This window comes from Procambarus clarkii, chromosome 23 (genome assembly GCF_040958095.1).
Source record: "Procambarus clarkii isolate CNS0578487 chromosome 23, FALCON_Pclarkii_2.0, whole genome shotgun sequence".
Taxonomy (NCBI): Eukaryota; Metazoa; Arthropoda; class Malacostraca; order Decapoda; family Cambaridae; genus Procambarus; species Procambarus clarkii.
This window is the reverse complement of record NC_091172.1, coordinates 28,322,209-28,344,708: the sequence shown is the minus strand read 5'-3', so window position 1 is coordinate 28,344,708 and position 22,500 is coordinate 28,322,209. Positions and strand designations below refer to the sequence as shown.

At 45.2% G+C, this 22,500-nt stretch overlaps 1 protein-coding gene across 1 annotated transcript in view; it reads left to right on the top strand.

The window, feature by feature from the left end:
* LOC123764150 (big bang) overlaps window positions 1-22,500 on the top strand; it is a 549,999-nt gene that overhangs the window by 242,832 nt on the left and 284,667 nt on the right. Inside the window, 1 exon segment of the mRNA XM_069330032.1 lies at window positions 2,656-2,823. Within this exon segment, the coding sequence (XP_069186133.1) occupies window positions 2,656-2,823 (168 nt within the window).

The following is a 22,500-nucleotide window of genomic DNA, read 5'->3' as shown; positions in this document are numbered from 1 at the left end:
TATGATAGAGCCCAATAGATTCAGGAATCTGTACACAAGTTGATTGACAGTTGAGAGGCGGGACCAAAGAGCCAGAACTCAACCCCTGTAAGCACAACTAGGTGAGTACACACACACACCCCACTGTTGTATTTCAGGCGCCGGCGGTACACTTTCTACACTGGTGTGAGCAAGTGTAGTAAGGTATATAGGGAATGTGTTACTATATTTTATATTCATAATTTCTAGACAACATGAAGTATACATGTATGATGAAGTATACACGTGAAGTATATACAAACATGTTGAAGTATTAAGGGACTCTAACACAACCTTCCCTCCCCCCCCCCCCTTTCCCCATAGGAGGAAAAGAGGGAATAGTTTGGACATGATTACAACGTATGAGATACCATAGCGGATAAAGAGGTTCTGTTCCAAGTGAGAAACATTGGTACAAGAGGACTTTGTTGAACATCAATGACGTGTAAACAGGAGCTGTTTAAACCTGTTCCTGTTAAACAGGAGCTCAACCACCACTAACTCGCCTAGTTCAGTATGCCCATCTACCCCCACCTGCCCATCTACCCACCTGCCCATCTACCCACCTGCCCATCTACCCACCTGCCCACCTGCCCATCTACCCACCTGCCCACCTACCCACCTGCCCATCTACCCACCTGTCCACCTACCCAATTAACCCACCTGTCAACTTTTTAGAACTTGGGTGGGATATACTCTCTCATCAGACACACTTAAGTTGCATGCTGTTGCTGAATTAGTTTCGCTGTGTGATTACAAAACACCAGAAGCCGCTGCCACGGTTGCTCCGTGCATCGTGGGTGCTTGCTTGACACACTGTTGCAACCACACCGTGACGAATGTTGGTGGAGTTGCAAGTGATAGAATGTTGCAGAGGGAGTTGCAAGTGGACACACATGCATTGTGAGGGAGGAGGGGGGGGTGCATGAAGGACTCGTATGGGACACGTGAAGATACATGAAGGGTATATGAAGGGGGGCTCACAGAGGACACGTGGAGGGCTCATTGGAACAAGTTCCAGCTGTGTCCTTGGGGGTATAAGTGAGAGGATGAACAACCCAGCGGGTTTTCTTCCTATTGGGGAGTGTTGTACATGCTGCTATGGCGGTGTGTCCACTCACAGGATGAGTGACACTGCCCAATACTGTCACTATGGCGGTGTGTCCACTCACAGGATGAGTGACACTGCCCAATACTGTCACTATGGCGGTGTGTCCACTCACAGGATGAGTGACACTGCCCAATACTGTCACTATGGCGGTGTGTCCACTCACAGGATGAGTGGCGCTGCTCGATAAACTCGCCCCTCTGAGCAAAACTTAGAAATTTAAGGATACATAGAGAATACATAAAGGTAGTGACTCAGGGTGAGCCTCGCTGTGTCCCCCCGACAGTGACACATGGACAAGTACAAGGAATTTAATAATAACCGCTCGTGGCCCATGTTGTGGAGAGGCTGTAGGTTAGGTCAAACTACCGGAGGGGGCCAAATTTCTCTCCTGGGAGCAGGGAGTCGCTTGGACGATGGTTGACAGCGGCCAGGGAGGCTGGACCCCCCTCTGTCTCAACCCTCATGCCCACCCTCACTTGCCAGCCCATCCTCGCAACCGCTGACATTGAGCTGGGACATGTATTCCATACATATTATGGTGTGGGTGGGGGGGGGAGGAAGGACATGGAGGTGGGTGAGTGAGTGCGTCTACCCGTCTGCGTGCGTCTACAAGGAGGCGGACTCAGGAGCTTTTTGATAATTATGTTTAAAATTGTTTATTGAATTATTCCTCATTTAATCCATTCCAATTATTTGCTGATTTTTGTTTCTGATATCTTTGTAACTCTGCCTTTGCTAATTTCTCCTTAGAGTCGTGTATGTTGTCATCATGTCTCCACTGTTCCTTCTTCAGTGTGGCCAGGTCATCGTCTTGCTTAATAGCTCAGTCCCCTGCGTCGTGTTCAGTCAGTGCTACTCATCTCACTGATGTAGTGTGTGTGTGTGTGTGTGTGTGTGTGTGTGTGTGTGTGTGTGTGTGTGTGTGTGTGTGTGTGTGTGTGTGTGTGTGTGGGTGTTTATTTATCTGTATCTTATATTGTGCGTGCGTGTTTGTGTGCATGTTTATCTGTCCCTTGTATTACGTGCGCGTGTGTGTGTGTATATGCGTGTGCGTGCGTACGAGAGGCAGAGATTACTCGGTGGGCGCCTGACAATATCGCGTCCATCTCGCGTAGTTATCACTGTGTGGGTTTTCTGTCCGTAAAAACAGGACTCAGCTGCCCAGAGATAATGAATGGCGCCCCCAACAGGCGGTAATAGATGACGTGACGGCCTACACACACACCGCTCCTCCACAAACTCCAAAGTTGATTTTCTGGTCTGCAGATGATATGATTTTGCAACGTCGACGATTCTTTCCGGAGCCATTGTGGTTATCTTGAGGTTATCTTGAGATGATTTCGGGGCTTTTTAGTGTCCCCGCTAGTTGGTGGTAGCGTTGGTGGTAGTGTTTTTCGCACGTAATTTTATTCTGGTGGAGAGGGTCTTTCTAGATACTACGAATTGTTTTTTTTTTTGGTTTACTCGCCGCAAGGAAAATAGAATTTCTTGCGTCTAATCGTCGATCTTCTCTTGTTATCTTGCAGAAGAAGAAGTCGACGAAGAAGACTATTCCCAGAGAAGGTTGGCGGACCCACCGACAGATGGCAGCGTGAGGGCTGAGCCAATCATCGCCGTCCCCCAGCATCATCCCGGCCAATCAGCGTTCGAGGTGGATGCACCACTCCATCACACCGATCAACACTCCGATACAGGCAAGTCTATTTTTCCCGCCTTTTTTCCCCCCTCTCTTCTTTGTGTGTCCTTCTTGGTCCGTTTTCAGTCAATTTTCTCCTGATTGGAATTCCTATCAGCAGGTGATAGCCTCCTCCTCCTCCACTGCCACACAGAGACGCGACACGCCGCCTTCTGAGGGAGTAGAAGAAGGGTGAAATCTACTGAGGCGTCGGTGGTATTTTCTTTGTTCCTCCTTAGTGGTTTGTGATGGGAAGTTTTTGGTTGAGATGCTACCTCTGGGAAACACCTGCCACAGGTGGGAACGTGAGTGGCAATTTCTAAAATGGAACCTTTTGGTCATATGTGGAAACTTGTCAACATTTTCAAATCGTCTATATAGAGCTTCTTAGCCACTGATTATTATTTTTTTTTCATTGGGAAATTTCACTTTAAATTTAGACATCTAAGGTGAACAGGAACGTTTATCGTAAGTGTGGAACTTGGTAAGCATGAAGTTCTACCATAGAGTGAGAACTTCTGACCCTTAAGTTGGTCTGTCATCCAGAATCCGAGGCCAAAATGGTGGCTATCGGCTATTGGCTATCAGTTTCCCCCCCCCCCCTGGCTCCCACAACACACACACACACACACACACACACACACACACACACACACACACACACACACACACACACACACACACACACACACACACACACACGACCCCCATATGAGCGTTCATTAGGTTAGATTGGATAGTATAGGCTTGGTTGAATTCACTAACCCTCGAACTTCCCCCTCCTTACACCCCCACGTCAGCGGTCGTCCGGGACAGGACTGACCTGTGGCGACGACCACATTCCTAAGTAACACGACAAGAAGATAGCAAGAAGTCAAGCAAGACACCCAACTATACCCACCAAAATTACAAGGAAGTTAAAGAATATTGGAAACCCCATAATGTATTGGTAAAGTATTGGCAGAGAGAGAGAGAGAGAGAGAGAGAGAGAGAGAGAGAGAGAGAGAGAGGGAGAGAGAGAGAGAGAGAGAGAGAGAGAGAGAGGGGGAGAGAGAGAGAGGGAGAGAGAGACAGAGAGAGGGATTCTTCACATCCGGCTACACCTACGTTAGACCATGGTGAGTTGAAGTGTTGTGGTGTATATAGTATATCGTTCCGGCCCGTGTTATAGTGACTCTAACTCCCTCGACGGACTTCCACCACTGACCAGTCCACCGACACAACTGACTCATTGCTCGCTAAGTCCGCTGTTGACTGACTGACTGACTGACTGACTGACAGCCACTCACCCATCACGAGACAGACAGAGAGAGATGCAGGCAGTCATGGGTGGCAAAGGATCAACAATATCCTCATTCTCATGGCCACCGTGGCGCTCACCACTTGACAACATTGCGAAAGTGTGTTCATCCGCCAGCCCACACACACACACACACACACACACACACACACACACACACACACACACACACACACACACACACACACACACACACACACACACACACGGACCGATAGATAGATAGATACGCGGGCCCAGGGAGGTTCTTAAGGACGTCACACACAGCCTTCACGCTGGGGCAAGAATAGCGGGCTTTGTTGGCGAGGCATAGTGCCGTCTGATGCTCTTCTCAGTCTCATCTTACGCCTGTCCCCCCCCCCCCCACCACCCACACTCGTTCCACACTCCGTGTCTTCAAGCCAGTCATATCTCCCCTTTACCACGTTCCCACCTTATCAGTGAGATATGTTGGTTGTTCCCAAACCCCCTTATCTTCCTAACACCACCACCAAGGTCTCCTAACACCACCACCAAGGTCTCCTAACACCCACCACCAAGACCTTCTACAATCAGATGGAGCCGTGAGGATAATTCGAACCTATGTTGACCAGACCACACACTAGAAGGTAAAGGGACGACGACGTTTCGGTCCGTCCTGGACCATTCTCAAGTCGATTGAGAATGGTCCAGGACGGACCGAAACGTCGTCATCCCTTCACCTTCTAGTGTGTGGTCTGGTCAACATACTGGCCATGTTATTGTGACTTATCGCCTGCAATTCGAACCTATGCTTTGGTAGTCCCGAGCAAACGAATAGGATTCTTGTAGAGTCACTGGCTGAGCAGGCAGTAAGGACACAGATTCACGAAGCAGTTACGCGAGCACTTACGAACCTGCACATCTTTTCTCAATCTTTGGCGGGTTTGTTTACAAACATTAAACGGCTAATGAGCTCCGAAGCACCAGGAGGCTGTTTATAACAATAACAACAGATGATTGGGAAGTTTTCATGCTTGTAAACTGTTTAATAAATGTAACCAAAGCCGTCAAAAGATTGAGGAAAGATGTACACGTTCGTAAGTACTTGAATGCTTCGTGAATCCGGCTCCAGGTGTTCACCAAGTCGTTGGGAGTTCGAGAACCAACAAGTTCACTCTATAATGCTAGACTTCGCAACATTGTTCAGTTCCTTTACGCTCCTTACACCAGATAGATTTCGGGAAAGATTTTCGCTCGTCATCTACCTACTTAGAGACACACATCTACCAATGTCCCGAGTTTCAGGATGGTCAGAATTGTTTTGTTTCTGTCGCTGTCAGACGCACGTTCTTGAACAAATCGACGGTGAATCCGACTCCTTCCACGTCTTCCCCTTCTCGCGTCTTTTCACTCTGGTATTGGCATCCAGATTGATATCTTAGGACTTGCGAACGTTCTGTAATATAACACTAGACGGTATAACACCTGCTCACTGTTCTCTTGTCACTGTTCAACCTGTCACGTGATGAGCTGGTAAGGTCTAGTATACATGCAGTAGGTAGATGATACATGAAATAGGTAGATGATACAGGCAATAGGTAGATGATAAGTTGGTAAGTAGGTGGGTATAGGTAGATAGCAGTGTTTCTTATCGGACTTGTGTTTTAACTAACTAAAACTTCGTGTATATAATGCTGACTGTATATAATTTAATAGTATTGTGTACAATGCTGCCTTTCGGCGCATTGAGAGGGAAGACCTGCCTTAATTATCTGGAGGTGTGGGAAGTGGGTAGACTTGTTACCCACGTATCTTGGGGAAGGGAATATTTGCACCTCATCCAAGGTTGGAGGGAGGTGGGGGAGTTGTTCTAATTCACCTAATTATCCATGTATAATGTTAGGTATTTATCCAACGGTACCACTTACTGGTGTAGTTCCTCCCCACCACTGGTGTAGTTCCTCCCCACCACTGGTGAAGGCAGTGGTGGGGAGGAACATCATCATACAACCCCTGCTGTCCCACCACCGGTGGAGATATACAATATTGATATAAAATATGCATGTTGATAGTTTGCTCTTCGGGTAAACCATTAATGATTCTGTGTAAACACTAGTCTTTTTTCTCCACTTGCTATTGGAGATTGTTCTCCGAGTTCTCTTCGCAAACTTGAGTTGTTATATATATACCCAACAAACACAACGTAACCCCACCCCACTCCAACGTTTTTTTAACGTTATCAGAACGTTAGACAAACGTTTTTACGAATGTTCTGTATTTGCTTGGTATATATATATATATATATATATATATATATATATATATATATATATATATATATATATATATATATTTACGTCCAGCACGCAGCGGGCTTTCCGCTTCACACAGCCCGAATGTGATGTTCAAATTGAATTCCCCGAATACCGGCGGCTGTTGTCGCTGGTTCACGCCAGTAACAACACTGGCTGCTGGCTGGAAGGCTCCCCCCTGGGATGCATGGTGGCTCCTTGCAAGGTTGCAATGCTACAATGGTTGCAATGCTATAGTTGCACTGAGACTTCCAGTTTAAGTTCTGCTATACCGTGATTGCCAATTCCCACCCAGCCTGGGCACGATATCTACGTCTTAGGGCATATATCAACCCTAGTGTGTGTGTGTGTATGCATGTTTGTATATATATTTTTTTCAGGTACAGTCTTGAAAAGCCGAAAAGCACGGATAATTCCACTCCATGATTCTTAAGTCACTGCTGCCTTCTCGTCTTATTTATGTGTTCCTGCTGGTGTTTCCACCTAATTAAAGGTGTTCAGAGAGACAGATTCACGAAGCAGTTATGCAAGTTCTTACGAACGTGTACATCTTTCCTCAATCTTTGACGGCTTTGGTTACATTTATTAAACAGTTTACAAGCATGAAAACCTCCCAATCAACTGTTGTTATTGTTATAAATAGCCTCCTGGTGCTTCGGAGCTCATTAACTGTTTAATAATTGTAAATAAAGCCGTGAAAGATTGAAAAAAGATGTACAGGTTCGTAAGTGCTTGGGTAACCGCTTCGTGAATCTGGCCCCAGGGAGACAGCGGCGGCCATGTTGCCCTCACGAGGCCAGCGTTAAACAACATGACCGGACCAGCCAGTTGATTAATTAGTCATAAAACTCACTAACCTGATTTTGCTTTCATCAACCCTATAATTAAAGGTTCAAGCGCCTCATTACAGACTCATTGGCTAGTTGATTGAGTTCATTAATTCCTGGCTTTTTGGGGGGTCCACCAACGGCGATGCTTTTTTTTTTCTTTCTTCCACGGTGCTCTGGTACAGTCTGGGTTGTAAACAAGCGTACAATGAACAAATCCACAAGGGCCGTGACGAGGATTCGAACCTGCGTCCGAGAGCATCCCAGACGTACAACTTTGTAAATAACCTTACATCAGGGTCCTTAAACCTGGCGCTTCCAGGCACTTGATTGGATTTCCAGCTGTTTAGTTTCGTTTCCTGATTCATAATTTGGCTTTTATATATATATATATATATATATATATATATATATATATATATATATATATATATATATATATATATATATATATATATATATATATATATAATATTGTGGTTTATGGATATTTTTTGTTGTTAGGATTGTTCCTCTCTCCTTCCCCATTTTACTATATTTCCTTCTTTCATTCATTTCTGCTTTGGTTCCTTTTCTTCTCAGCTGCTCCCAGCCGCTTTGTCCTTCTCTGTTTCTTTTCGCCCGTTCCATCGGCAATTTTGTTCCTCCTATATTTCTCTTTCATCCTCCTATCTATCTTCTGTTCCTTCCATCCCTCTTCTGATTTTCTCCCCCCCCCTCCCTTCTTCCCCTTCCTCTTCCCTTCCTCTTCCATTCCCCTCTTCTTTTTTTGTGTGTCCCATCCCTATTGCTCTCTCTCTCTCTCTCTCTCTCTCTCTCTCTCTCTCTCTCTCTCTCTCTCTCTCTCTCTCTCTCTCTCTCTCTCTCTCTCTCTCTCTCTCTCTCTCTTTTCTCCACCTGGTTATCAGAGTCCAGAGTCGCAAGCTGTTAAGTAATTCAGGAGAGCTTGAGTCAAGTAGAAGGAGGCGAGAGCCAGTATTAAATTATAGAAGTTATCGAGTCATTGGCCTCAGATTCTCGTGGAGCCCCCGACTCACCCTGGAGAGAAGAGTAGTGAAGAGTACCCCCAGGGTGGTGGTATGGCCAATTCGTACATACAACACTAAGCCCGATTTCTGACCGTCAACACCGTATATATATATATATATACATTCTTAGGCAGAGGATGGACTGGCTTCCCTCCCCAAACCTGGCCTCGGACCGGGTTTGGGGAGTAGAAGAACTTCCAGAACCCCATCAACCAGGCATCAACCAGGCTTGGGTTAGGTTGTGTTCGGTTGGGTTGGGTTTGCTACGTAGCTAAGGCTATTTAGAATCCTTAGAATCCATTGGAGGATTGCCTGTCAGGAGCTAGCTTAGCTAAAACTGAACCCATCTTGCTAGATATGCTAAGTCGCCGGCCCCAACTCCCTTTTTGGTAGGTGTTGGATTAGACACGAGGAATTTAATCCGACAGTTATTTGGAGTTTTGTGGTTACTATTAGTGTTGGTATTTGGTATCCACAGTAGGGATAAGACCTTGTGGGTTTTATCCCTTTTTTGAACTGGTGAAGTTCTGGCGAATGTCTCACTGACTGAAACTGTCACGGCTTTAGGTATGAGGATTTTCATCTCAGATGCTGCGATTGTGAGTGATGCTGTCGAGAATGAATCGGGGATTGTGAATGTCCAGAAAGATGCTTGTTAATAACCAACAAAATGATATTGCTTTAAATCTGGCAAGTAGATGTCACTCTATAAATCTGCAACCTTTTACGAAGTCAAATTGCCTTTATATGAAGAAAAAATTACATTAACTTGCACCACTTGAGGAAATTATCAACGAATGAAGCAAATTGGGTTGTATCTAAGTTCCTTAACTTATGCATTAGGTAGGTAGGTGGGTTGGTTAGGTTAGGTTAGTTGACCAGACCACACACTAGAAAGTGAAGGGACGACGACGTTTCGGTCCGTCCTGGACCATTCTCAAGTCGATGATGCTGCGATTGATTTTCATCGACTTGAGAATGGTCCAGGACGGACCGAAACGTCGTCGTCCCTTCCCTTTCTAGCGTGTGGTCTGGTCAACATACGTCAGCCACGTTATTGTGACTCATCTCCTGCGCAGGTTAGGTTAGGTTAGGTTAGGTTATGGGAGCTGGCTTAATTAGGATAGGTTAGGTTAGGTTAGGTTATGGGAGCTGGCTTAATTAGGATAGGTTAGGTCAGGTTAGGTTATGGGAGCTGGCTTAATTAGGTTAGGTTAGGTTATGGGAGCTGGCTTAATTAGGATAGGTTAGGTCAGGTTAGGTTATGGGAGCTGGCTTAATTAGGATAGGTTAGGTTAGGTTAGGTTATGGGAGCTGGCTTAATTAGGATAGGTTAGCCCTGGCTAATAATGTACTGGAGTCATGACCATACAATAATATCAGCTTGTAGTTTTCAGTTTCTTCTGCACAAGAAATGTTCATGTTGATTTGTGTATCATCTGCAAAGGAAGATACGAAGCTGTGGTTGAGGATTCATACTAATTATTATACTCGGATCCTGATGAGGATTGTTGTTCAGAGGCCAGATTCACAAAGGAGTTACGCAAGCACTTACGAACCTGTACATCTTTTCTCAATCTTTGGCGGCTTTGTTTACAATTATTGGTTAATGAGCTCCGAAGCACCAGGAGGCTGTTTATAACAATAACAGCAGCGGTTTGGGAGAGTTTCATGCTTGTAAACTGTTTAATAAATGTAACCAAAGCCGTCAAAGATTGAGGAAAGATGTACAGGTTCGTAAGTACTAGCGTAACTGCTTTGTGAATCTGGCTCCAGGTTCTGTTGGGGATTGATAACCAGGTCTGAGGATTGATGCTCTAAAAACCTATTGATTGATGCTCAGGTATATGACGATCATCATCTAACGAATCATCATACCCCTCACTATCACACTCACCCATATATATATATAGTCCATCATCACTATCATCGCCACCATCTTCATTGTAAATCTCATCACTGTCAGCATCATTATCATCGAGATCACCATAACCCATCATTATCATCATAGCCGTTTCTTTTATCTAACGTCTCTCATCTAACGAATCATCATACCCCTCACTATCACACTTACCCATCTATATATAGTCCATCATCACTATCATCGCCGCCATCTTCATTGTAAATCTCATCACTGTCAGTATCATTATCATCGAGATCACCATAACCCATCATTATCATCATAGCCGTCTCTTTTATCGGCATCATCTCCCTCAACACTCTTATCATCATCAATACCATTCACTATCACTATAACACCATCCTGGACGCCGTCAGTCCCACCTACAGCAAGAAGCGACAGCCGACTGTATCAGTTCCCCATCATTCTCATAATATTGTATTTTCCTGCCAATTAGCCAAGCATCTTTGAATCTCTGTCTCCTGAAGGAGCAGAAACTTGCTGATAATTCATCTCCGAGCTCTCAAGAGCCGGAGGTTACGTCTACAAAGGGGTTATTCAGATCCAGAAATTACGTCTTTTAATGAACAAATCCACAAGGGCCGTGACGAGGATTCGAACTTGCGTCCGAGATCTTCCCAGACGGGAAGCGAGATCTTCCCAGAATCGTCTGGGATGATCTCGGACGTAGGTTCGAATCCTCGTCACGGCCCCTTGTAGATTTGTTCATTGAGGCGTCACGCTATTGTGATTTGTGTGTGTACGTCTTTTAATATTTTATGCAGAGCTAGAGATTGTATTTTAATATTTTAATATTTTATCAAGAGCTGGAGATTACGTCTTCAGTGTGATATCCATAGCTAGGGATTACGCGGAGGAAGTGGATCTCTCCACACAAGAAGAGAGGACGAGGAATAAGATGGGACATGATCATAACATATAAAATTCACAGTGGATTAAAAAAAACATGCCCCATGGTTATGCATCAATAGGTAATTGGGTTATGTTAACAATTAACATTTTCTGTAAGCTAAATTGTGCGTACAAATTGGACGCTTGTCACATCGTTAGAAAGGGCTCAAGCTATCGCTGAGCCCTTGAGCACATTTAGGAGAGACCATACAAGTGATGGGGTGAGTGGGGGGGGGGGGAAATGTTGATATTGAAAACTGGCAGCGTATTCCCGTAGAGTGTGCATTGATAAGGTGTGTTGCACAGGAAAGAAATTACTGATTCCCAACGACATGAAAGCACTAGTATAAAAAGTTATGATTTGTTCAGATCTGAAACCTATATCTATGGACAGCACAAAACGTTCACTAGACTGTGCGACACAGTGGTTGCCAGGATCAGGTTGGGTTACCGTTACCTGTGGCAGGTGGCTGCAGGTGACGGATCTCCCAATCCTGAGCACTCCAGTTGCAAACTCTGTGAGCAGGAACTACGGCACGATCTCCCGCACTACATCACTGAATGCCCAGTTATTAGACCTTTCAGACCAGTTGGCATGAGGTACCTGGAGCTTTGCAATTACTTTATTCACTCTCGTGTTCTTGAAGATATCCTCACAGTATACCCAAAATTTGCCAGTGCCGGCTACTAAACACATGGCTCTGTATGACTAACCATCCTGCGAGATGGGGACTTGTATTACCACTGCTGCCTTACTCTTGTGTTGATGAGGTATATGATCTTCTTGAGGTTATCTTGAGATGATTTCGGGGGTTTAGTGTCCCCGCGGCCCGGTCCTCGACCAGGCCTCCACTCCCAGGAAGCAGCCCGTGACAGCTGACTAACACCCAGGTACCTATTTTACTGCTAGGTAACAGGGGCATAGGGTGAAACAAACTCTGCCCATTGTTTCCCGCCGGCGCCCGGGATCGAACCCGGGACCACAGGATCACAAGTCCAATGTGCTGTCCGCTCGGCCGACCGGCTCCCTTCAAGGTATGACCAAGGTATATTCCTTTTGAATCCAGTCTACCTGTCACTGATATTCCTCCTCCCACCATTCAAGTATCCCGCACTGTATATACAATGAGAACATGGTACACAGCACCATACACCATGGTATACAGGTATACAGCACCATACACCATACACCATGGTATACAGGTATACAGCACCATACACCATACACCATGGTATACAGGTATACAGCACCATACACCATACACCATGGTATACAGGTATACAGCACCATACACCATGGTATACAGGTATACAGCACCTTGAGAAAGGATGTATAGGTTACATCGAAAATTGTTGGTTGTTAATACAACCAACAATTTATTTATTGTTAATACAACAAATAAATCTGGTCTTTCCTTCACCTTCAGTATGTAACATCATTGTATAATTGGCATTTTATTTGTATTACTATTTATTCACTTTTTTTAAATTGTAAAAATGTTAATTGTTATTGTTGCCTAATTCACATCGTTACCGATTAATCATTTTAAGATCATATAAACCGTTTGGGCACCGGAGGGGTACTGTACCACAGCCGTACCTCTCACTCTACCAGTGTACCCCGTTTATAATTAATAAATTATTAGAATGGACTTGTTACGAATGTAGCGCAAACGTACCCAGCACGTACCGCACACAGACAGGCGTGAAAAGCCGGCGGCGTGTACCGTTCCTCGGAGGAATGCGAGAGGATGGTGGGAAGTGGGGGGGGGGGGGGGTTAAGGGGGGAATTGGGGGATCGAACTTGTGTGATCTCGCGAATCCACCCACCCAGCCCGGCCGGACGGAAACCCGAGCTTTAGGAGCCTTAACCCCGCGGTGTACTGGTGCGGGATTACAGGATGGGAGGGGGTTGGGGAGGGGGAAGATTGGACGACCTTGGCTATTTAGATCTTAACACCTAATAAACATACAACCCCTCCACCTCCCTCTCCCTACAACCTCTTCCCTCCCTCCCTCCCTCCTCCTACCAATCCCCCCCCTCCCCCCTTCAAACTTCCCTCCCCTCCCTCTCCCACTCTCACTAAAAATAGAGCAAGGATAAGAAAAGGGGTCCAGGAGGCGCCTGCATATAATTCTTGCATTCACGCCACTCTGGCATTTCTCGACAAAAAATGTAATTGCATTCACGGCCACAATTGAAAAAAAACGAGTTTGCCAACACCCCTCGTGTGTGTGTGTGTGTGTGTGTGTGTGTGTGTGTGTGTGTGTGTGTAACAGCATCTAGAGCAAGTATTGAACATGTTCCATGCAGTGTCTTCGTCGACACTTATCCTCAGTGTCTTTAGTTGCAAACAAAACCACGTGTCTGCATTGCAATCTGCTTATTATCTGATCCTAGCTGATCCCTCGTGTGTACAGAGGGGGGCGCCCCCAGGAGAGCGTGCTGGGCACTCACGTCAGCTGGTGCCGCTGTTGACAGCTGGGGGTGAATAGCAACATGTTGCTGAGTGATGCAATCGGTGTTTATCTTATTGCAAGCTAATGGTCTTGCACGAACGGAAGCAGGCAGTGGGTGGGTGTTGCGGGCGGTCATTACGTGTAGTTGTTCGCCCTTGCTTAGTAGCAGCGGCACGTGGTGTATTCTGCATGCCTTATTTGTAAACAGAAGCACGTGCTTTATTTGTAAACAGAAGCACGTGTCTTGTTTGTAAACAGAAGCACGTGCCTTGTTTGTAAACAGAAGCACGTGCTTTATTTGTAAACAGAAGCACGTGCTTTATTTGTAAACAGAAGCACGTGCTTTATTTGTAAACAGAAGCACGTGCTTTATTTGTAAACAGAAGCACGTGCTTTATTTGTAAACAGAAGCACGTGTCTTGTTTGTAAACAGAAGCACGTGCTTTATTTGTAAACAGAAGCACGTGCTTTATTTGTAAACAGAAGCACGTGCTTTATTTGTAAACAGAAGCACGTGCTTTATTTGTAAACAGAAGCACGTGTCTTGTTTGTAAACAGAAGCACGTGCCTTGTTTGTAAACAGAAGCACGTGTCTTGTTTGTAAACAGAAGCACGGGCCTTGTTTGTAAACAGAAGCACGTGCTTTATTTGTAAACAGAAGCACGTGTCTTGAAACTGAAGCACGTGCCTTGTTTGTAAACAGAAGCACGTGCTTTATTTGTAAACAGAAGCACGTGTCTTGTTTGCAAACTGAAGCACGTGCCTTGTTTGTAAACAGAAGCACGTGCCTTGTTTGTAAACTGGAGCACGTGTCTTGTTGGTGAACTGAAGCACGTGCCTTGTTTGTAAACGGAAGCACGTGCTTTATTTGGAAACTGAAGCACGTGTCTTGTTTGTAAACAGATGCACGTGTCTTGTTTGTAAACAGATGCACGTGTCTTGTTTGTAAACTGGAACACGTGTCTTGTTTGTAAACAGAAGCACGTGTCTTGTTTGTAAACAGAAGCACGTGTCTTGTTTGTAAACAGAAGCACGTGTCTTGTTTGTAAACAGAAGCACGTGTCTTGTTTGTAAACTGAAGCACGTGCCTTGTTTGTAAACCGAAACACGTGCCTTATTTGTAAACATCAGCACGCGCCTTACTTGTAAACATCAGCACGTGCCTTATTTGTAAACAAAACCACGTGGCATGCGGAAGTCTTAACTGTAAGGTATTCGAGTGTTGGAGAGATAGAACGCTACAGTGCACCCGTACGCACTATAGCACCCGCGTGCTCCGGATACAACGTCCGGAACAACGAAGCACTTGAACCCGGAGCAGCGTATTTTATCTACACTACTGTGCACATGTGTACACACCAGCCTCCTGTAGTACACACCCGCTGCCGTTACGACACACCCAGAGAAACCACCTCATCTGGGAGGTGAATAGTGATGTCACAGCGCCTGCAGTGTCTTCATATCGTCTATGTTTCCAAAACGTAAGACATCTGTGTGTCTATGCACGATCACAAAGCGAAACCTTGGCAATGTGTAACACCTTAATTCAGGTTTTTTTCTTCGTCTTTTTTCCTATTATTTGCATTCCCAAGATGCCTTATAAGACGGTGGGAGGCGACTGTGAGACCATTAATTCTCTCTTGGAAGTCTGGCACGAGAAAATGCTTTTGTCTTGAGAGTTAAAAGAATGTTGGGTTGGGCGCCCTTTGAGCCTTGTGAGGAGGGGAAGGGGGGGGTGATTGATGGGAGGGGCGGTAGTTGAAGGGGAGGGGGGGAGAGGGGGAGCTTGTTTGTAAGGGGGGGTGGGGTGGGGAGGAAGGGTATTTAAGAGAGAGGAGAGGAATGTGGAAGAAACAGGTGAGAGTGGAGGGAGGGGGGATGGAAGAGGGGTGGGAGAGGGGGTGAGAGAGTTGGGGGAGCTGGGAGAGAGCTGAGAGGGAGAGTGGGGGATGGAAGAGGGCTATGAGAGAGTTGGGAGAGAGCTGGGAGGGCGTTCTAGGTGTGGGAAGTTCCACTCCGCTTATCTGATTTACAGCAATTACCCGTGGTGGTGTTGTGGTGTTACTGTGGTGGTGTTGCTGTGGTGGTGGTGGTGTTCTGGTGTGGTGTGGTGGTAGTGGTGGTGTGGTGTGGTGTAGTGGTGGTATTGCTGTGGTGGTGGTGTTCTGGTGTGGTGTGGTGGTGGTGTTGTGGTGGTGGTGTTCTGGTGTGGTGTGGCGGTGGTGTTGTAGTGGTGGTGTTCTGGTGTGGTGTGGTGGTGGTGTTGTGATGGTGGTGTGGTGGTGGTGTTCTGATGGTGTTCTGGTGTGGTGGTGGTGTTGTGGTGGTGGTGTTCTGGTGTGGTGTGGCGGTGGTGTTGTAGTGGTGGTGTTCTGGTGTGGTGTGGTAGTATATTTAGCATCAGTGTCCACTGGGGAGTGATCTTTAGCTCTTGTTGTACGTGGAGTGTAATTTAACTGTTCTGATATCTGAGGTCTTTGTCGAATCTGGACCCGGATTCACGAAGCAGTTACGCAAGCACTCACGAACCTGTACATCTTTTTTCAATCTTTGGCGGCTTTGTTTACAATTATTAAACAGTTAATGAGCTCCGAAGCACCAGGAGACTGTTTATAACAATAACAACAGTTGATTGGGAAGTTTTCATGCTTATAAACTGTTTAATACTTGTAACCAAAGCCGTCAAAGATCGTGGAAAGATGTACACGTTCGTAAGTGCTTGCGTAACTGCTTCCTGAATTCGGGTCCAGGTCTTAAAGTTGTGGATGGAGGTGGCTTCCATAACTTCTTCTTTCAGTGTAGTTCATTTCTTGTTGATCACTGTACTGGGGGACGAGTATTTCTTGACATTCCTTCGGCTCATTTGTGTTTCCAGTAGTCACATAGGTTCTCCTTTACTTTCTCTCTGTTTTAAGGAGGCTGTCCTTGTGTATTCCCCCCTTAGTATCTTGTATGTCGTCATCATATCTACTCTAGGGTTGTGAGGTCTGGTTCCATTAGCCGATTCTCATGACTGTACCCTCTTAGCTCTGGCATCAGTCTTGTTGCAAGTTTCTTCAACTTTGGTTTTATGCTTTACAGGATGCGGATTCCACGCCGGTGCTGCGTACTCGAGGTTATCTTGAGATGATTTCGGGACTTAGCGTCCCCGCGGCCCGGTCCTCGATCAGGCCTCCTTTTTGTTACCCCCCCCCCCCCATGAAGCAGTCCGTAGCAGTTGTCTAACTCCCATATACCTATTTACTGCTAGGTAACAGGGGGCATCAGGGTGGAAAGAAACATTTTGGCCATTTGTCTCCGCCTCCACCGGGGTTCGAACCCGGGACCTCAGGACTACGAATCCGAAGCGCTGTCCACCTAGCTGTCAGGCGCCCTTGTTCCTCCAGTATTGGAGTAATATCTCTACCTGTTAGATCAATACTCCAGTATTGATCCGTATTGTTAAATCAATACTCCAGTATTGATCAGTATTGTTAGATCAATACTCTAGTATTGATCAGTTTTGTTAGATCAATACATCAGTATTGTTAGATCAATACATCAGTATTGTTAGATCAATACTCCAGTATTGATCAGTATTGTTAGATCAATACTCCAGTATTGATCAGTATTGTTAGATCAATACTCCAGTATTGATCAGTATTGTTAGATCAATACTCCAGTGTTGATCAGTATTGTTAGATCAATACTCCAGTATTGATCAGTATTGTTAGATCAATACTCCAGTATTGATCTAATCAATGTTGTGCAGATTGCCTTGCAGGAGTCCTAATTTAGGTTTCTAAATCATGGTTGTAATGTTTCCCAACGTCTCATACGCCGCTGATGTTACCCTGTTTGTGTGTGTTCCTCCGGTGTTAGTGTTGGAATTTTTTAAAATTCTGTGACATCTTTCTTTCCGATTCCTGTAGTTGCTTTCCTGTAAAAGGGGGGAGGGGAACCCTTTTAGTCTCCTCTCCCTCCCTTTCCCATCTTCATTACCTTACACTTGTTGAGATTGAATTCCAGCAACCAATTGTTTGGTCGCTACTGGAGTTTGTCTGGGTACTGCTATAACTTTCTATAGTCCTCCTCTGTTTTTACATTCCTCATAAGCTTTGTGTTATCTGCAAACACTGGCATGTTCGAACTCACTCCCTCGGGTTAGATAGAGAGTGAGATTCACATAAGAACAGCAGCAGCAGCCCCAGGACTGAGCCTTGTGGGACCCCACTTATTCCTTTCCTCCAGCTGGAGATCTCTCTGACTGTGACTACTTGTAGTCAGTCCTTCAGGTACTCCTTTACCCAAGTCAATGTTTTCCCCAGTTATCGCAGCTTGCTTCTCCCTCTTGGACACCAGTTTTTGATGGGGTGAGGTGTGTGGTGCTGACGTCTGGTGATGTCAACACGTCACCAAAGGTCAAGACGTTCGGTGACGTACCTTTGGTGCTCAGGGTAATGGTGGTGGTGATGGGTGTTGGAGATGATTGTTTTTGAGGATGAAGGCGTTGATGATTGTCCGTTGTGATTGTCGTGTGTGTGTTTTGTAGTGGCGTTGGTGTTCAGAGGCGTCCGTGTATGATTGTTGATGGTGCGGTGATGGTGGTGACGGTACTGGTGGTGATGGTGATAGACGTATTGTAAGCAGTGTGGTTCGTGGAGATGTGAGAACGGTGGCAATTTTTTCGTGTTCTCTAGACACGAAACGTGGTTGTCGTTCTTATAATGGTCTTGTGTGTCGTCAAAACGAAATTTTCTTGACATTTTAAACCATCCAACCTTCCGGGGGGGGGGGGGGACGGGACTTTCGCTCCGCACTTCTCCGTGACTCCACTTAGGTCTAATCATCCAGCCCGTCCTCATCAACAATGGTCATATGCTCGTTACACCAACAGCAAAACCCCACTGTTTATGACTGAACACCACTTCACCCAACGACTGGCAACCGATTATGTTCGAACTTTTCTCGAATAGCGGTTCACTCTCTCTTCCTGTGTTCGAATAGGGCCTCTGTAAATGCTTCACCCACATACTGCAAATGCCAATAATTGCCAACAGAGCTAAAATACCTAACCTGGCCTATCTTAGGCCTAACCTAACCTATAGTAGGCCTAACCTAACCCATTTTAGGCCTAACCTGACCTACGCGAAACTACCCAAAATTATAATTTCATTAGTATAAATTTGCATTTGTTAAATTATAGCTTTTTTTTGCGGGTTGCTCCAAGCAACAGCCTGTTGGACCAAGCTCTCACAAGTCAAGCCTTGGGGAGTAGAAGCCCTCCCAAAACCCCATCAAGCAGGTATCAAGCAGGTTACACAGTCCGTTGAAACTGACGAAGGCTTCTTTGCGGTCGGTCGCAGCTTGCACAAGCATAGGTTGAGCATAGCCTGAGCATAGCCTGAGCATAGGTTGCTTGGTGAGGCGTCGCCTGCCCTTGCTAGGGAGACACAGGGGAGTTTTCTAAGGCGGAACAGGTGCCACTTCCCAGGAGTGCCTTACCGCCCGCTTCGGCAAGTGACCTTCAGGATAGATTGACAGTGTGAGGTCACTCTTGGTGTGTGTGTTCTGTAGGAAGTTCTCTTTGTCCTGCTCTCCCCCCTACTCTTTACTCTCCCCCACTCTCCCCTCCATGCTGAACCCCCACCCCCGCTCTCTTTCTCTCTCTCTCTCTCTCTCTCTCTCTCTCTCTCTCTCTCTCTCTCTCTCTCTCTCTCTCTCTCTCTCTCTCTCTCTCTCTCTCTCTCTCTCTCTCTGCCCCCTGAGTTGTGTTTACATTCTAAATCTCCGTTTTGTCTCCTACATTCCCCCTTGATTCTACCATCATTGCACCTTCTTTATCTCCCTCTTCCTCCTTAATCTCCATCCTACTTCTACTCCTTCGTCCGTGTGTTCCTCCTTCCCTCCCCCCCCCCAAGACGTCAGCCTCGCCCAGTCTTCAAGTCATAACTTCATATCTGATCCTCGCTTTTGTCTTTTTATGTAAAACTGTTGTATATTGAGCCTCGGTAGCCATGTTGATGAGTAGGAGCAAGGGGAGGGCTAGAGGCGTGTCTTGGAAATTTATGGAATTTGGGATAGGGGGGGGGGGAGAGACGTGGGTTGAAGATGGGGTGGAATAGGGGATGGGGGACGTGGCACATTCCAGCGATCGCCACACCTCAGCGACCAGGCTTCGACCTCCGGTGACATCGAACCAGTTTTTACGTGATTATTTACTAAGTGACGGCCCTGCCAGCGAGCCTCGACTTGTCGATTTGTCCTCAATCGGCAGCAGCAGCAGTAGAACGCATCACCTTCCCCCATGTCAACTCCAATCAATCCCCATCGACCCCCAAAGTCAATCCTTTAATCAACTACCATCTCGCGCAGTCAGCCCCAGAATGCACCTCTATGAACTTCAGTCAACCTCATTCCTCCGTGCCGTCAATTCTCGCCCTATTTGGTGGCGTCTCAATTTATGCTAATGTACACACACTCACACACTCACTGCCCAAAACAACTTAGTATTTTGCGTCAGCATCTTTCGTGTTTTCTTGCCTCTATGACCGATGGAATTCTTCCAGATTGTTGCAAGTCTTGGAATGGATATTTTTTTTTTATCTTTCTGCTAAAAAAACTGTGTTTTTATTGATTGTTTTTTTTATGTATTTTTTTTATGTACCAAACAAATCACGTATGATTTGTTTGTGTATTCTAAATCAACTTGATTCTTGGGAAAAGAAAAAAAAAATATATATATATATATATATATATATATATATATATATATATATATATATATATATATATATATATATATATATATATATATAATATATAATATATATAATATAGAACATTACTGCATCACTGTACTGCTTGAATGAAAATAAAGAAGAATTACCTTGGTCCCGCCTCTCAACTGTCAATCAACAGGTGTACAGATTCCTGAGCCTATTGGGCTCTATCATATCTACATTTGAAACTGTGTATGGAGTCAGCCTCCACCACATCACTGCCTAATGCATTCCATCTGTTAACTACTCTGACAATTAAAAAGTTCTTTCTAATATCCCTGTGGCTCATTTGGGTACTCAGCTTCCACCTGTGTCCCCTTGTGAGTGTACCACCCGTGTTAAATAATCCATCCTTGTCTACCCTGCCAATTCCCCTTTGAGAATCTTGTATATGGTGATCATGTCTCCCCCGAGCTCTTCTGTCTTCCAGCGACGTGAGGTGCAGGTGTTCCCTCAGCCTTTCCTCGTAACTCATGCCTCTTAGTTCCGGGACTAGCCTAGTGGCATGCCACTGAAATTTTTCCAGTTTTTCCAGTTTTTCGTCTCGAAACTGGAAATGGTGCGTATCCCCCCCCCCCCTTAAGAGATGCTGGAACCTCTGAATATAACGCGTGCCCAGGTCCCAGATTCACGAAGCAGTTACGCAAGCTCTTACGAACGTGTACATCTTTCCTCAATTTTTGACGGCTTTGGTTACATTTATATAAATAGTTTACAAGCATGAAAACTTGCCAATCAACTGTTGTTATTGTTATAAACAGCCTCCTGGTGCTTCGGAGCTCATTAACTGTTTGATCATTGTAAACAAAGCCGCCAAAGATTGAGAAAAGATGTTCAAGTTCGTAAGTGCTTGTGTAACTTCTTCGTGAATCTGCCCCCCCCCCTAGTTCGTAAGTACTTGCGTAACCGCTTCGTGAATCTGGCCCCGCTGGCTCCTGGGAACTGTGGGTTGAGCAGAATTACTAACCCATTCAACTAAATTACTAACTAATTTAATGAAATTAGTTCATTTATGGCTTTATTAAGAACAATCTTGCGGTTAATGGGATCTACTTTACTACAAGATTTCTGCCAACTTTCCTGTTTCTATAGAATCTATAAGTACCCATTCTACTTTAGTGCCTCCCAGAAGGCACTAAAGTAGAACGCACTAAAGAAGTAGAAGGCACTAAAGTAGTAAAGTTTACTATTCTTTACCTAATTCTTTACGTAAAGGTTAAATATTTATCTGACTATTTGGTTTAATAATAAACCAATATTGGGTCTTATGTAATGATATTAACAAGATAACTAGAAATATAATACATTATGCACTTAAATAACCAATGTATTGTATTAAAGATACAACAGCTGTGGCATGGGGCTGTTGTTGTTGTTGCTCTTTGGCATTTGTTAGAGGCATCTAATAATTGTAAAAAAAATTCACAAGAGGGACCTGTTACTTTGAAATATTTTGGGTATTGGGATACCAAGTGTAGCCTGTGGCTAAGCTTTTGTTGCTGGTTAGATCATGGTTACCTAGCAGTAAAATAGGTACCTGGGTGTTAGTCAGCTGTCACGGGCTGCTTCCTGGGGGTGGAGGCCTGGTCGAGGACCGGGCCGCTGGGGACACTAAAGCCCCGACATCATCTCAAGATAACCTCAAGATATGGTTGTTCTCCTAAGCGTCGCCCCATCACATGTAACAGAACTAGAATCGGTGACCATAGCTTGAAGTTTCACTGCTTAATCAAAGCTTAATCACAGCTTACTGAAGTTTCACTGCTTAATCAAAGCTTAATCACAGCTTACTGAAGTTTCACTGCTTAATCAAAGCTTAATCACAGCTTACTGAAGTTTCACTGCTTAATCAAAGCTTAATCACAGCTTACTGAAGTTTCACTGCTTAATCAAAGCTTAATCACAGCTTACTGAAGTTTCACTGCTTAATCAAAGCTTTCCCTATTTCTTAAGAAACTTTAGGAGCTGTAGACAGAGAATTGCAAACAGCCATTTAGCCTTCTGTGCCAAATTGTCTTCTTTTCCCCCTAAAGATAAAGTCAATACCTAGCTCCTTTACGGGCTCACCATAGCCCGTGCTACTTGGAACTTTTTGTTCCAGGTAGCGATTCTTAAACAACAACAACAACCTAGCTCCTAGGATCAAAGGGATGATTTACCAGTGATTTACCAGCCTCTGATGGCAGGATTTCAGTGCCAATGGTGATAGTGTCTTGAATTTACCTATGATTGTTG